The 15,856-nt window shown below is 37.6% G+C and overlaps 1 protein-coding gene across 3 annotated transcripts in view; it reads left to right on the plus strand.

Annotated features, from left to right (window-relative positions):
- The window catches only part of BCAT1 (branched chain amino acid transaminase 1), an 87,182-nt gene that overhangs the window by 42,597 nt on the left and 28,729 nt on the right, over positions 1 to 15,856 (plus strand). For all 3 annotated transcript variants that reach the window (XM_019654641.1, XM_019654639.1, XM_019654640.1), the window contains exons 3-5: positions 4,657 to 4,857; positions 8,612 to 8,722; positions 10,709 to 10,828. In XM_019654641.1, coding sequence (XP_019510186.1) covers positions 4,657 to 4,857; positions 8,612 to 8,722; positions 10,709 to 10,828 — 432 coding nt within the window. The remainder of the gene's footprint in view (positions 1 to 4,656; positions 4,858 to 8,611; positions 8,723 to 10,708; positions 10,829 to 15,856) is intronic.

The raw sequence follows: 15,856 nt of genomic DNA on the forward strand, positions 1-15,856 counted from the left end.
CATAAAAATACAAATATGAGGTGTATTTGTTTCTCTAAATCATCTCCACCTTGCACTCCCCCACCCTCAATCATGATGTTTTTGCTTCTTTTTATGTCTCTTCTACTCTCCTGCTGACTGTTTGAGTCACTGTCAATTGTCATCCACAGCACAGAGTGTCCTCATGATCTCACATTTTGGCAGGGTTCAGAGACAGAGTGAAACTTGACTCTTCAATTTTAAACACACCCACAGCTCTTGCTATGTACGAGGGACTGTGCTAGGCATTGGAAATCCAAAGATATTTTCAAGATAAGGTCTCTGCTCTCAGGGTATTTTTAAAACCAAAACATAATGGAATATAGTAATTTCCTTATTAAAATAATTTTACAGATCTCCACAGGATGTGACACTCCAAATCTGTAATTCTGCTCCTCATACCTCCTTATTAGATGTTAAGAGTGTCTCTAAAAGATAATGAACATAGCACCTAACACTTTCCAAGTAGACAAGTAGAGTAAAAAAAAAAAAAATGCACTTGTTATAGAACGAAGTTATGCAATTCCTGATACAACTGTAATGCAGAGAGATACCCTTTGAAAGTCTGAGTGTTGTGGCCAGTGCAGAAATGTAAAGACGCAGTATTAAGCGGTGAGCAAAAGATGTTGCCTGAGTGCTGACTAACACAGCCCTCAGGCTCTCTCGGCCAGGTAGCCGCGGTAGCCCATTTCAGAGTGAATAGGTACCCAACCACACATTTTGAGTTAGGAAATTGTTGTGTTTTAGTATGCCCTGTTTTTGTCAAGATTTCTTGTCATTTCACAGCCCAGTCACTATGGCCTTCCAAGTTCTTCCATAAGCATAGGGACCGAAACATCGGGTGACATGGAACATCGGAAAGAGGCAGATTAATTATGCAGGAGAAAGTATCATTTTACAAATAGTTCATTTTAAATCCATCTATGGAAAGGAAATGTAGAAGAAGAAATTGGTTTTTGAAGAACACGGAGAAGAATGGTGTGTGTATAAAATTTGTTTCTTGTATGCCAATGATATTTTTTTCCTGAGAACTGAATTGCATACATACTCAAAACTAATCACATACCTCTTTTAATATAGCTTGTTTACTTTTGAGCTTCATGCAACTATATCACCATTGTTTAGATTTAGTGTTCTTAGGTAATTTCTCTTTGAGCTTAGATTAAAACCTGTTAGTTGTAGTTTCCAGAATTGCAGGATTTTTTTTTTTTTCAAATAAAGGACAATTGGAGTTCTTGGTGAAATTCTGAAGCTACCCACTAGTACATTACTTTGAAAAACTTCATGTAAGGCAATCCTTATGTACAAATCAGAAAGTTAGAGGGTTGCTAATCACATCATTAAAAAATTGCATGTCTGACAAAAAGATGTAGTGGTTTACTAAAATAGAACTAGTACCTGGTAATATCATCATTTTTTCAATTTCCAGAGACTTAACTAGTATTAGCAAGGTATTACAAGAGCACTAAGTTGAGCATAAAAACACTTGATCTCTGCTTTACCATTAACTACCTTGCTCTCTCTGGGCCATATCACTATGGGTGGTCCAGAGGTATTTTAAGGAGAGTGTTCCGAAAAGTAAAAATTGTATAATGGGCCATGATTGTTCTTAAAGTGCGTTCTTAAAGGGTTTGTAACAACAACAAAAAGGTCTTTTACAAAATATAGTAAGGACACTTTTTTGTTTTCAATAAAAATTGTAGTAGTCAATTTATTTTGGGATATCATGTCAATATCACAAACCATGAAGATTAATCCAAGTTTAGTAAAGTTTAGAATAGAATTAATCAGACAAAAATGATATGTATAATAGTTACTGAGCTAAATAACAGGCCAACACAATAAAGAAAAGTAACTCCTTTTTCCCAACTGTTTATATCAATTAAAAGGATTTTATAGAGCCCAACCAAGCATTTTGGATGGTGAGTTCTCTCCAAATGGGGTTGGGTGTGCAGTAAGTAAAGCAAGTCCTAGGCTGTTCGAAAGCTGAGGATACAACAGATTACTGAGCCAAATGGGGTGCTACAGTTTCCATACTTACTGCTAGAGGAAGAAAGAAGAGTTGGGGGAAACTGGAGGCACCTTATGTCCAGTGCTACAAGTGTTGGAAGTGGCAGAGAGAAAGAGATGAGGGTGGGAGGGTGTCTAGCCAAGTTTTGGCCCTTTCTTCTCTCCTCCCATGTTAGACAAAGGTGTGGAAACAACATGCGTTAAGGACTGGGTTGTTTTCAGGCACTGGGCTAATGTGTGCACCAAATGCAGCCCCGTCCATGTTTCTTGTTAACAGAACCCAGATTCTGTTTGCAGTCTACTGACCAGCCCTGGATGACAAACTTGCATTCCTAGCCTCCCTTGCAGCTAGAGCGATCCATGTGACAGATTTCTAACCAATAACGCATAAAGGAACTGCTGAGAAAATTTTGCTTTTGTGATCAAAGGGAGCAGATATGTCTGGTACTGACCTTCCACCCTTTCTTTAGACTTTGATTAGATCTTTAAAACTAAAGCTACAGCTACAGCAGCTCTTTTTTGTTTGTTTGTTTGTTTTTTTTGTTGTTGTTGTTGTTATCCTGACAATGCCAAGAAAATCACAGAACCTTGACATTACAGAGTACTGCCAGGCCTGGCTCCTTCAGATATCTGATGTGAGAAAACCAGTGCCTGTTGGTTTTTTTATTTACTTGCAGCTGAATGTACTGGTAAATAAGTAAAAGGTTTATATAGAACATTAGTGAGAGGTAGAATTGAAAAAGGAAATTAGTGCCATACTTGGGATCCTTGATTTTTGGGCTAAAATATTTGGACTTGAACCTGTAGCCATTTAGCTGTTCCTGAACACTGACCATCCTGATTGTGTGTGTGATTATGTTCATGAGGGATTATAGGGAAAAGATACAGGATATTTGCTCCGGAGGGCGTAGTAGAAATCGAGGAATCAGACTTATTAAAGAGACACTTGAAAACACAAGTGCTTCCGTTCAGTGACTGATATGGGAAACCAAGGGTTGTGAGAATGTTGAGAGAATGCTAAATGACTTTGAAAGGTCAGATGCAAAAAAAAAAAAAACATAGGGAGAAATGCACAATGATTTTGTTAAGGGAGGCCACCCCTGGGAAATGGTAATGTGGTGGCTATCCCCCCTAGTAGTTGGGGATTTTATACTTTTCATTTTTCTTCCCTTCTATACAGTCAGATTTTTAAATAAAATAATAAACATGCATTGCTCCTAATAAATAAGTTAAGGGTTAAGAAGTAAAGAGGTAGAAAGTAATATGAATATCGGGAGTAGGGGCCAAGTTTTGGAGGAAATGTTGTGTTCATTTTAGATTTGTAACGTGAGCTTCCTGGTTGTTTTAGAATACATTTTCAGCTTGAATATTGTGCTAAAAATAAAACTGAATATCATTAATAATGTATCGAATGACTAAGGCAGCAGTAAGGCAGTGAATTAATCAGAAGTAATTAGATCATTTAAAAAATAATGATAAGAGCCAATGATGTAAAGTGAAGTTCTGTATTTGATTTGGGGGATGAGGGAATGAACACTTTTTGCTTACTGAAATAAGTGGAGTTTGACTTTCCCTACAACTTGTTAGCAGGGTGATCCTGTGCCTAGTTAATATTGTTTTATAACTGGTCAAAGACCTCCCTTGCTTGTGGTTTTTGTCAGCATTCTATGGCTATTATAAAGTTAGTGATGCTACTGTCTGAGATTTGTATGCTTCTGTTTGGTCATTTGTAATGAGCAAGCTGGTTATGTAGACTGCTGGTAAAATGCGACTGTATGCGGTTGTTTCCTATTACTCTTATTTATCTTTCTTTCAATAAGAGATCCTTTGTCCACTGTTTCCTTAACACAGAACAGAGGATTAATATGTTAGTGTTCATTTTCTACTTCTCTGTTTCAAAGAGGAAAACAGTGGCTTTGCTCTGCTTATTTCTACAATGCACTCTGGGGATTTTAGGCTTATGCCAAGAATTCTTTGGGGGGAGTTGAAGTATAACCATTGCCAAGAGGTTCAGTTCTTAATGACATTCATTTTTCATTTAACCAGTTATTGTTGGTGTTGCTGCATTTATTGGGTTGTTGGAAAAGTCATGACGCGTTTTTGCAATGAAAAACATAGAAAAAAATATGTCATGACTTTTCCGACGACCCCAATATAAGAGGAGACACTGCTTCTTTGCCTAACGCTCATCGTGAGCCCTGTGATAGTAATAAAGAGATGTATTCTCCTTTTTGTATCATTTTACCCCATATGCTATTTTGTTTCCTCTGTTTCTAAATATTCCTGCCTTCTGGTTCTTATGTTTGCTAGGCAGTATACATTGTCGAGATTTCAAACAAATTCTGAACGCAGGCATGACTTGTTTGGCTCACATAGTGTTGTTACATTTCTGAGTTAGTGGCCAATCTTTAAAAGTCAAGGTGAGGTAGAGGATAGGAGAAATGGGTGAAGGGGGTCAAAGGTACAAAGTTCTAGTTATAAGATAAATAAGTTCTGGGGATAAAAATACAGAGTCAAGTGATTGCACTTTTTAATGGCCAATGACTTGAATAATTTTACCTGTTTACCCTCTGTAGCTATTAGATATTCAGTTAATCTTTTTTAATGGTGCTGATTTTTCTTCCCCAGGCTAAAGATCTAATAATCACACCAGCCACCATTTTGAAGGAAAAACCAGACCCACATACTCTGGTTTTTGGAACTGTTTTCACGGATCACATGTTGACAGTCGAGTGGTCCTCAGAGTTTGGATGGGAGAAACCACATATCAAGCCTCTTCAAAACTTGTCATTACATCCCGGCTCATCGGCTTTGCACTACGCAGTGGAGGTAAGTACAGGAAAATATGAATGGTAACATGTCTGTCCTTCTTTGTGGGTGCTAAGTAGCTCCCCTTGCTAAAATAGCTTTTGGGCTGTATGAACTTTATCATATTTACTCAAGGAAGTCATAAAGGTCTTTAAGACTTTTCCTATAGACAGTTGCATTACAGGTGAGACTTAAGAACTAATTTTTTTTAAAGATAATCTTGAGTTTTCTGTAGTGTCAATAAAAAATCTTTTAGAGCAAATAGGAAGGACAGTTGGTAAGAAAATTAGCAATCAAAGAGCCTGTACTTCTAATGTTTTACTAAGTCACTTCTCTGATCTTCTAATGATTGAGAAGGGGTCCTTTTGGTTGTATGTGTTTTAAATATCTTCTGCATTTTTCTTACTCTCTAATTTTTTGATGACAAGAAATACATTTAAGTTTTTAAAAGTTGAATTTACCAATCTTTGCTTTATGTTTGGTACTTTTGTATCTTGTTTAAAGATGCCAGTTGTCCCAGCACCGTTTAAAAAGACTGTTCTTTTCCCTCTCATGTGTCAGGGCACCATGAGTCATATCCCATGAGTCTGCTTCAGAATCTCCATTTTTGTTCTATGTCTTGTCTATCTGGGTCTCTATTCTGTTTCAGCGTTTTCCTTGTCTACCTGCACAAATGCCACACTGTCTTAATCTCCAAGTCATTATAATGAGTCTTGATGTCCGCTAGGATAAGTCTTTCTACTTTGCTCTTCAGTAGTGCCTTGGATATTCTTCATCATTTGCTTTTCCATATAACTTTTAGATTCAGCTCCAGTCAATCAGCTTTTGTAATTCAGTTTGTTAAAATAAATAAATAAATAAATAAATAAATAAATAAATAAATAAATAAAATGCCCTGACATGATTTTCATTTGGATTGCATCGAATGTATAAATCAATTTGGGAAGAATTGTATCTTTATCATATTAAGTCTTTTTTTATTTAAAGATTTTATTGGGGAGTTGAGGGAGGGGAACAGCATTGGGGGAATCAGGGAAGGGGAACAGACAACTTGCTGTCCTTTTGTTCTTCAGTCTAGTTGTGGAGGACATCACTTTACTGGCCCATGTTGGTATTATGATCATTGAGCTCTTCCTGGGTGAGGCAGTTGCTCACTGGCCATTGGACAGCCACTCACGGCAGCTCATGCTAGCTGCCAGCCACTCATGGTACCTCACGGCAGCCCACTGCAGCAGGGGCTGCAGCCTACGCCATCGCCAGCGACTCACAGCAGCCCAGCTCCAGGTTGAACTGTTGTTCACCATCTTAGCTGTAGAGGGCACAGCGTCACTGGCCCTCATGTGGGATCCAAACTGGGGCCCTGCTGCTCAGAGCTGGCGTCCCAAGCCAACTCTTAACCAACGCGTCACTTGGCTGGTATCATATTAAGTCTTTCCATCCATGATCATGAGATTGCTTTCTACATTTGTTTAGGTCTTTAATGACGTGGTAAAATTTTATATTTTCCTTACAGATCTTTTACTTCATTTGTAGATTTTCCCCATCACCTAAGAATTTCTTTTAATTCTATCATAAATAGTGTTGTTTTTTAACTGCTGCTGTTAGAGAAGTATAATTTTAATCTGACTACCTTGCCTAAACAAATAATTTCAAGAGATTGTGTTAGTTTTTTGATTTTCTGCATATTTAACCTTCTCTGTATTTCATGATCTTTGAGAGTTTATTTCTTCTCTAAACCTAATGCTTTTTATTTCATTATTCTTGCCTTATACTGGCTGTACAATGTTAAAGTAGCTACAGCAGGTAATTTGTGATGTTCCTGAAAAGGCAAGCTTTAAATTTTACTATTAAGTATAATGTTTACTGCAAGTGTATTATAGATATCCTTTGTCACTTAAGGGAGTTCCCTTTTTTTCTTAATTATTTAGGAAAGTTTTAAATAATAAATGATAATTAAGTAATATATGAATGTTCTGATTTTTATCAGATGCATTTACTACGTCTAATGAGATGATTGTAAAGTTTTTTCACATAAATTATTACTATAATGAATCTCATTAATTGATTTTCTGATGTTAAACCAACCTCTATTCCTGATATAAATCCAAATTAGTCATGCTGTGATATCCTTTTGTATATTTTGCATCTATATTACTCAATACTATCATATAATTTTTACATCTACTTGAACCTACATCAAGTACATATAATTTTAAAGCTGTGAAGTAAAATGGATTCTTATGAAGTTACTTTCATCCCAGTAATGCTGCTTGCCTTAAAGTCTATTTTGTTTTGCATTTAGTAATATAACCCACCAGCTTTTTTTAAATGAGATATAATTGACGTATACCTTTCCATAAGTTTAAGGTCACTGTGTGGATTTGATATGCCTATATGTTGCAGTGTGATTGTCACTATAGCCTTAGCTAACACCACTGTCATGTCCCATAATTATCATTTCTTTTTTGTGGTGGGAACAATTAAGATCTAGTTTGTTAGCAACTTTGTAGGATATAATACAGTATTGCTGTTTATAATCATTAGGCTGTGCATTAGGTCTCCAGGACTTATTTATGTACCAGATACACCTACCAGCTGTATTTTAGAAAGTATTTGTATTATATATTGCTCTCCATATCTTTTTGTTTGTCAGATTTTTTTCAAATGTTATCAGCTAAGTCCAATCTGACAAACTTATCTTTTAACTGATACTTTACTCCTATTATATTTAATAAATTACTCATATATTTGTACTTAAACCATTGAATTTTGTGCTTTTAATTCTGCTACATAATTTATGTCTCTTTTTTCATGTAAGCTTTAAGGTTATATATAAGCTTCTTAAAGGCCTCGCCTTTAATTATCATTGAGTTCAACATACTTTCTAATTTCTATTATTTTTCTTCTTTAACTCATACTTTATTTAGTATGGGTTTCTTGTTTTTGAAAATTGGATAATTTCTGGTTGTATTTCTGGTATTGATTTCTGGCGTATCTTTCTGTGGAAAGCATGTGAAAAGAACGTGCATTCTGCAGGTGGTGTGTGTAGGGTTCTGTATGTCCAGTAGATTAGTGTGTTGTTCCTGTTCAAACCTCCCGTATCTTTACGGAGGTTAGCCTGTTTGTTCTGTCGATTACTTAGAGAGCCTGTGTTAAAATTCCCCACTAACATTACTGACTTTTCCCTTTTCTCTGTATTTGTCATTACGTACCTACTTCCCAGTCTTTTCATGTCCCTGTGCAGTGATTGGTCTGGGGCAGCACCTTAAGAAGCTGGCATAGCCCTAACACCTGCTTGGTTCCTATGACTCGGGACTGAACCAGCTCTGGTCACATATGGCTTATTGACTATCTGGAATTTGAATGAGCCAGGTTCAATGAAAAGATCCATGGGCATTTTGTGGGGTGTCCCAAGGCCTTTGGTTTCTGCCTCCATTGTCTAGGCAGTTAGCCCATGTGATGTGACTGGGGATGCTGTCTTCCAATCTCTGTTAATGTGTTAACTTGGCAGTATGGCTTCTGCTAAGCGCAGGATAACTCCAGACAGGATAACCCACCAGAGTTTGGTAATAAAAGGACTTGTTTTTATCCCAGTTACTATACCCAGTCTGTCAACTGTTGGCCTTTCTAGATTTAAGGAATCTCTGGTTGAGGTCTGTGTCCGCAGCTTTACATGATGAAGGAGATGATGAGCTCCCATGGACAAGTCCGTCTTGAACGCAGGGGTTGTTTTCATTTAGTTAACCTCTAAGGTTTATTTGTCTTTTGTCTTCAGCTATTTGAAGGAATGAAGGCATTTCGAGGCGTGGATAATAAAATTCGACTCTTTCGACCAAACCTCAACATGGATAGGATGCACCGATCTGCTGTAAGGGCAACTTTGCCGGTACGTAAATTTAAGGATGTCTTTTATGTTACTCTTGGCGTCATGGTTCCCTGTGAGTTTACCACCAAGGGAATAATTTCTAAATACTTAGCTATTCAGTGCAAACTATATGAACACGGAAGTTATTTCTGATTTACTTCAGGGAAGTAACCAATACCATTTGGCAATTCCACAATCTATTTCTTTGAGTGTCTGTGTGTATGTGGGAAGATAAAAGGATAAGGAATAAAAATATGCATCAAACTAAAATAAGTAAACTTAAAGGCAGTATGAAATTATAGCATTGAACATGGAAAACATGGTGTGCCACACAGGTATTTGGGGAATATTTTGCCTAATGGGTTTAGATACTAGCAAGTATATACGTATTTAATTAATTGATATTTTACCCCAAGTTTTGTTTAAAAAGAAAAAGATAACAAAATGATCTTTCATGGCAATTGGATCCTGGCCATCACATTGTTATGGAACAGAATTCATTATAAGGTGCATAGATTTAGTTGCTAAGATTCACGTCAAGGTGAAGGTGACATATATTACTGCCACTCCCTGAGATATGACCAGGCTGCCTTTATGAAATGAAAGACATCTTGTCCTTCTTTTATGTTTTCTGAGTACCTAACCTTCTAGAACCCAGCTCTAGCTGTGCATTAAAGAAGCCTGGGAACAGCTTAATCCAACTAACTGCTCCTTTTTAGCCAGTGTCTTGTTTCTTCTCCCTGTTTTTGTAACCTGTGCTTCCTCTGCCTCCTTCAGAGACTATAATATGGTAGCAGAAGGGAAACTAAGGTAAGTTCTTTGGACTTGGCCCTGGTTTCACTCTTCTACCCTTACAGACAGATCACTGGGGAAAACTTTAAAATGGGGACAGAAAGAAAGGGAAGGAACACTTATTGGACATCAACTCTGTTCAAACTGTGTTATGTGGGTTTTACATTCTTCATCTGTTACAACAGCCATTGTCAAGAGGTATGCATTGTAAATTTTAGTAGCATCCTCCTACAGAGAGGAAAACTCGAGCCCAGAGAGGTTAAATTACTTGCCTAAAGTCACACAGAATAAAGGAACAGGGCAAGAAATTAGATGCAAGTTTTTAAATTCTTGGTCAAGTTCTCTTCCTACTAAATCTTATCTCTAAACAGCAGTACCAGAGACCCAAGTAGGTGGTACATGGTGATGAGAGATACTCTATATGATTGGCAATCCCAACTTCTGTAATATGCCTACACTGTAATTGCTATTAATAATTAGTGTTTTGATAGCCACCTCCTAATGTCATGAGCTCTAATCAGATGCATGTTTCTGACTTCATTTCTTCCTTGGATAACCCATCACATCTCTGAAAATTATGTTTCTCTGTCTTGCCAAGAGAGTAAAAACTACTTATTTTACAAACTGTTACCAATTCAGCAAATGAAAATCTTTTTCTCTTTAGAAATAAGCTGTTCTAAGCTTTTGCCCATTTTCCAATTGGGTCATCTGTCTCTTTCTTACTAATTTTCAGGATATCCTAACATATTCCAGTTACAATCCTTCGTTGCTTATGTTACAGATAACTTCACCCAGCTTGCAGCTTCTTACATCTTTTGAAGAATAGAAGTCCTTAAGTTTTAAAGTCAAATTTTATCCTTTTATTCCTTTAGGATTTGTGCTTTATGTCTCTTATTTAAGAATTTTTTTCTACCTTAAGGAGACAGTGGTATTTGTATATTTTTTTGTAAATCTTAATGTTTAATCACATTTAGTGTATAATTCAACTATAGTTGATATATGGGTGTGAGAAGAGGTACGGATCCAATTTTTTTATTTTCCCCATGTGGATAGTCCATTGTCCCATCGTAATTTGGGCAGACAAAAATCACAGAAGAAAATTCTTGTTTGGTTTTATTATTACTTTTTTAACAATCTCAAGTTTTCACGAGCATTCTTCTCTGTTGCAACAATGAAAGAAAAGGCCATTATTCATTATGTTTTTCATTCCTTCAGGGATTTGACAAGGAAGAGCTTTTAAAGTGTATCCAGCAGCTTGTGAAATTAGATCAAGAATGGGTTCCATATTCAACATCTGCTAGTCTGTATATTCGTCCTACCTTCATCGGAACTGAGGTACCAACTGCTCCCTGTGTAGTTTAGGTGTACGTTGGTGGGCAAGTTATCGTTCTGTACCCTTGTGTGAAACTTCCAGTAGGTAGTTTGAAACAGCCCCCATTAGCATCATTAATGACTCCTCTCTCCTGATTATCAAGACCACCTGTCAGCAAACATTTTCTTTAAAGGGCCAGATAGTAAGTATTTTAGGCTTTGTGGGCCACGTGGTTTCTGTTACAACTGCTCAGCTCTGCCATTGTAGCACAAAAGCCAACATGGATCGAAATGTAGGTTAATAAAGAAATAAGCGGTGAGCAAGGCTGTTTTCCTTCCACCTAATCAAAAGTAACCCGTATTTCCTCAGTTTACCAGGTAGTGCCTCCGGTCATGGCAGTTCTTCTTCAGGGTAGAGGTGGGAATAGTTTTGCAATTTGGAGGAAGGAGAGCTGCTACTTTTGATTTTTCATTTTCCTAAAGTCTTGAGATTACTTGGTAAAGAGCGGAAGTTGAGAGCCCTCTCCCTCCATAATCAATGAGTAGGGATTGCTAATAAAAACACCACACTGCCAGTGGGTGGATATTTACAAAACAAATTTTCTATCAAGTTCACATTATTAAACAAATATTAAACATTAATATATTAACCTCTTGTAAACCTTTTGAATTAAAGGATAAAATCATTCGTATTCCCAAAAGATTTCTCGTTAAAAAACAATTTCAGCATCATTTTCATCAATATTTTCTGAAATATTTATAGGCAGTTAAAAACTACCTCTAGGAGAAACTAAAAAGCTTCAGTGCGAACTACTGCTGATTGTGTGTCGATTGCGAATTAAGATAAAATCTGAAATCACAATATTTAAGTGAAGATCTACATGAACAGATTTTAAATTTTTACTTGACCAGACAAGAAGCTAAAATTACATGACTGTCAGGCTCACTCCTGATACCTAGCAACCCTATATCTAGAGAAGCTGGGCTTCGCTGATTTTAACATCTGAATGGTAAATAGTAGCTACGGGCAGGTGTGGCCATATGAACACACACAAGCCTGCGCCTTTATTTTCTCAGTGATTCTGATATGTGTACAGGTGCTTTGACCAAGGTCAATAGCACAGTATGCACAACCACAGACTGACATTCCTTTGCTCGTTGCTCCTAGCCTCCCAACTTTTTCAATTGATGGCAGTCCCATGTAATCACACTCTGTCCCCTAGAGAGATGGTCAAGTGAGACAGAGCTCAATAATACCAGGGCTGAGAAGAAGTATTATGGGAAGGGTTGAGTCTGAGGGTAGGGACATCCCCCATGTTGTCCGGAGTCAGCCCACTGAGCTCCTTTGACCAGATCCCAGGCTGTCACCACAGATCTGCAATTTGACGTGTTTTCAGCTGCTCAAAGACAAACTGACCTTGGCTCATGTGGAAGTTGATTAATTCCTCATGTTCAGTTAACTCATACTTCCACAGTGCAGTGCTCCGAAATGCATTTTTTGGAGTTGAGCTCAACTAGAGAAGCGGCCTGCTTTTGGTTAACACCAGCCTCAGATGCACAGAATACAATTTGAACAATGCAGAAAAATTTTAAATCACTTCATATAAACAGCTGCCCCATTCACAACTTCATTGGAAATCTTTCAGTATGAAATTTTCATTAGAGCTTGCATTTATAAATCTTGCTGCCAAATGGTCCACTCCTTGATTTCTGGCTCACTCTATGGGGGCTTACGGGAATATAAATTTTGTAGACATGTCTCTCTTTTCATTTTATCTATCACCTTATAAAATCTTTATATTATACATATAATTTCCCCAATAATCATAACAGTTCCCATGAAAAGAATTCTCTTTATTCGCTGCCTTTGTTTATGTTTATACATCTTATCTTTTCTCTTCACAATTAGCCTCTATAAACGAAAGAAGCAGAACAGATTTGAAAACGTAGGTGTTACAGCAGCAATTTGTAATCATTAACTTGTGTTTTGCTCACACTTTTAATGTATTCTTTTGCAACCTTATTTGATATATATGTGAGTGTGTGTGTGTGTGTGTGTGTGCGCGCGCGCACGCATTCCACTCTTTATAAGCAATATTAAATTCTCATTTGCATAACTATTAACATGTTTCATATTAATAGCCCTGTTTTAGTATCTTCAAATCTTGAGTCCATTTTTAGAGATCCAGCTCATTTGCATTGGTTGTAGCATGTGATAATCAACTTGTTATTATCAGGCCACTCCTATCAATGGATATCCTCTTGGGGTTGGTCATATCCATATCAAGTTTATCACAGGGGATGATTGTTGTTTTTATCTTTATTTTTACTCTGGAGTTGTGGTGCACCTGGCTACTGATTACGCCCCTCAGTTCATAGTACTTACCATCGTGGGGCACATGAGGTCCCTCTCTTTGTTTTCTTATTTCCTTCAGTCTTCATTCCCCACTCCTCTCCTCTTGCCCGGTTGGAAATCATTCCCATGTATCGAATGCATTTCTTTTTGGTTCGTATGTGTTTTTAAGTATCTCTTATTAGTTTGCATGCCTGTGATTTTAATTTATATAAATGATTTTGCTCTACAGGTCTCATTGTGTTTCTTACCCTTTTCCCTCAGCACTGTTTTTCATTTCTGTCCCAGTTACTATGTCTATATCCGGTCTATCACTTCTAACTGGACACCTACCACACTTTGTCCCAGTCCTCGTACTGGGATTCCATTTCCCTGTTACCTCATATAAGGCTGCAGTGAGCAGTTTGAAAATATACAACCATTTCCCCTTCACCAGACTACTCAGGATTCTCTTACTTGGTCAGCTGGGGTGGGACTTGCCTATTTGGGGGTGCATCCTCTTTGCAGTTGTGAGCTCCCTGGGTTGGTCTTATTTGTCTTTCTGTTTCAAGGTCAGGGCCATGCTTGGCTCAGTCAATTGAACCAAGTTGGATGGAATCACAGTCGAAAGTCTGAGTTCTGAGGCTAGGTCAGTGAGGAGATCCTGGTTTCGAGGCCATTCTTGGTACAAGGAAAACCATCCTGTAGCAGTTTTTTGTCACCTAGAGAAGGGGCTGGCAGACTTTTTCTGTGAAGGGCTAGGTAGCTGCTGAACTCTCAGTTCTGGCTTTGTAGCACAAAAACAGCAATATGCAACAGGTAAATGATTGAGTGCGCATGTTCCAATAAAACTACAAAAAACAGGCAACAGGCTGAAATTTGCTAACCCCTGACCTAGAGTCATTTCAGAAAGGGAAATGAAGCATGTTTTTTTCTACGAGTGACTCATTCTGGCTCCTCCCGCGCACTTTTCCATCAAGTAGTCTTAATTACTTGTTTAATAATCCAGGTTAAAATTTCTGTTTAGGATGGATTTCAAATTTACCAACCTGTATTCCCAAGTCATTGGTATAATAATCCTTGTATTTTTCCCCAAGTACTCATTCTCCACAATTCCAACACCGAGTGTTGAATGTGGCTGTATCATCTTAATGCCATCTTAATGCTCTATGTTTTGGTACTTATTGCATTTATTTTGCCACTATTACTCTTATTAGTTATTATTCATAAAACAATAATAACAATTGCTATTTGTTGAATATTTGAGAAAGATCAGGCCCTGGGTGCTTTCCACAGAGATTATCTAATGTAGTCCTTACACTAACCCTGTGAGCTAACTGCCTTTCCATGTTAGGTAACAGTTGTGTTCTTTTAGTCTTTTTCACCTTATCTTTAGTTTTCTTTTAACTATTTTTAAATAAATTTTAAAATCATTCTCATTTAAAAACTACAAAAGCTGAGTGCTCAGCCTTCTTTTTGTCGTGTTAACTCTATACTATCTTTCTCTTTGAATGGGACTGAGGAACAAATAAACTCAACCCTATCCCTTACCCACTTTATAGCAAGCCTCAGAAAGTTCTGGACTTCAGCTTCCCCTGTGATATTCGTTCAGTGTCCGCATATGAATTATCTGTGTGTCCAGAGGCCAGCACTAAAGGAAATCAGGCAAAAGACGAAGGGACATTTTCTCTATGGTGTCAATGCAACATAGTAGCATTAGCATGAGACGTTTTTAAAATCACAATAATTCAAGTATGGTAAATAGCCATCTATGTTGTTTTCACAGCTCTATTCTATAAACATTTTATTAAAATGGATAGCCATTTGCGAAATATTTAGTAAACCTGGTATAACAATGTATGATGTTATCGCTATCTACGTATAGAAGACAAAGATGGTTTTGCACTGCATGGAAGGTACAGACTAGCAAGAGGCAGAGAATGAAATAATAAAATAAGCAGTTGTACAAAAGTGTAATAGGCATTTTATCTAAACTTAAGGAAATGCAGGATGCTGTATATTGTAATAGCACATAACACAAGCACATAACCTTGTGTGGAGGTCTCATTTCCTGAAGCGACATTCAAATGGCATCTACATTGAGATTGAAGGGTTTGTATTACTTAGGGGAGAGAGAGGATGGCTTATTCTGCTATGGCTGCCATAACAGAATACCACAGACTGAGTGTCTTAAACACCAGGGCTTATTTTCTCACAGTTCTGGAGGCTGGACATCCAAAATCACAGTGCCAACGGTAAATTTCTGGTGAGGCCTCCCTGTAGATATCCCCTTCCTTCCTGTGTCCTCACAAGGTCTTTTCACAAGGGCGGGGCAGGGCGCAGAGGCTCATTCCTAGTGCCTCTCCCTGTCTTATAGAGATACCAGCCCTACAGGGTTAGGACTCCACCCTTTTGACCTCATTTAACCTTGATCACCTTAAAGGCCTTCTGTCCAAATACAGTCACCTTGGGGGTTAGTCACATATTCAGTTTTGAGGGCAGACACATTTCAGTCCATAATGAGGAGAGTCTTCCAGGTAGGAGTTGTACAGGAAAACATTTAGAGATGGGAAGGTGAGGTATTGAAAGGGAAAAGGAGTCCATGTAGCTTGAGCGTGGGGTGGAGATAATGACCTTAAGATGCCTTAGAAACCAACAAGTGCTGTGTAATTATTGCGATTTTTTTTTTAATCTTTCACCAAACCAACTAGTTTTTCCTA

Source organism: Hipposideros armiger, unplaced genomic scaffold (assembly GCF_001890085.2).
Source record: "Hipposideros armiger isolate ML-2016 unplaced genomic scaffold, ASM189008v1 scaffold_227, whole genome shotgun sequence".
Taxonomy (NCBI): Eukaryota; Metazoa; Chordata; class Mammalia; order Chiroptera; family Hipposideridae; genus Hipposideros; species Hipposideros armiger.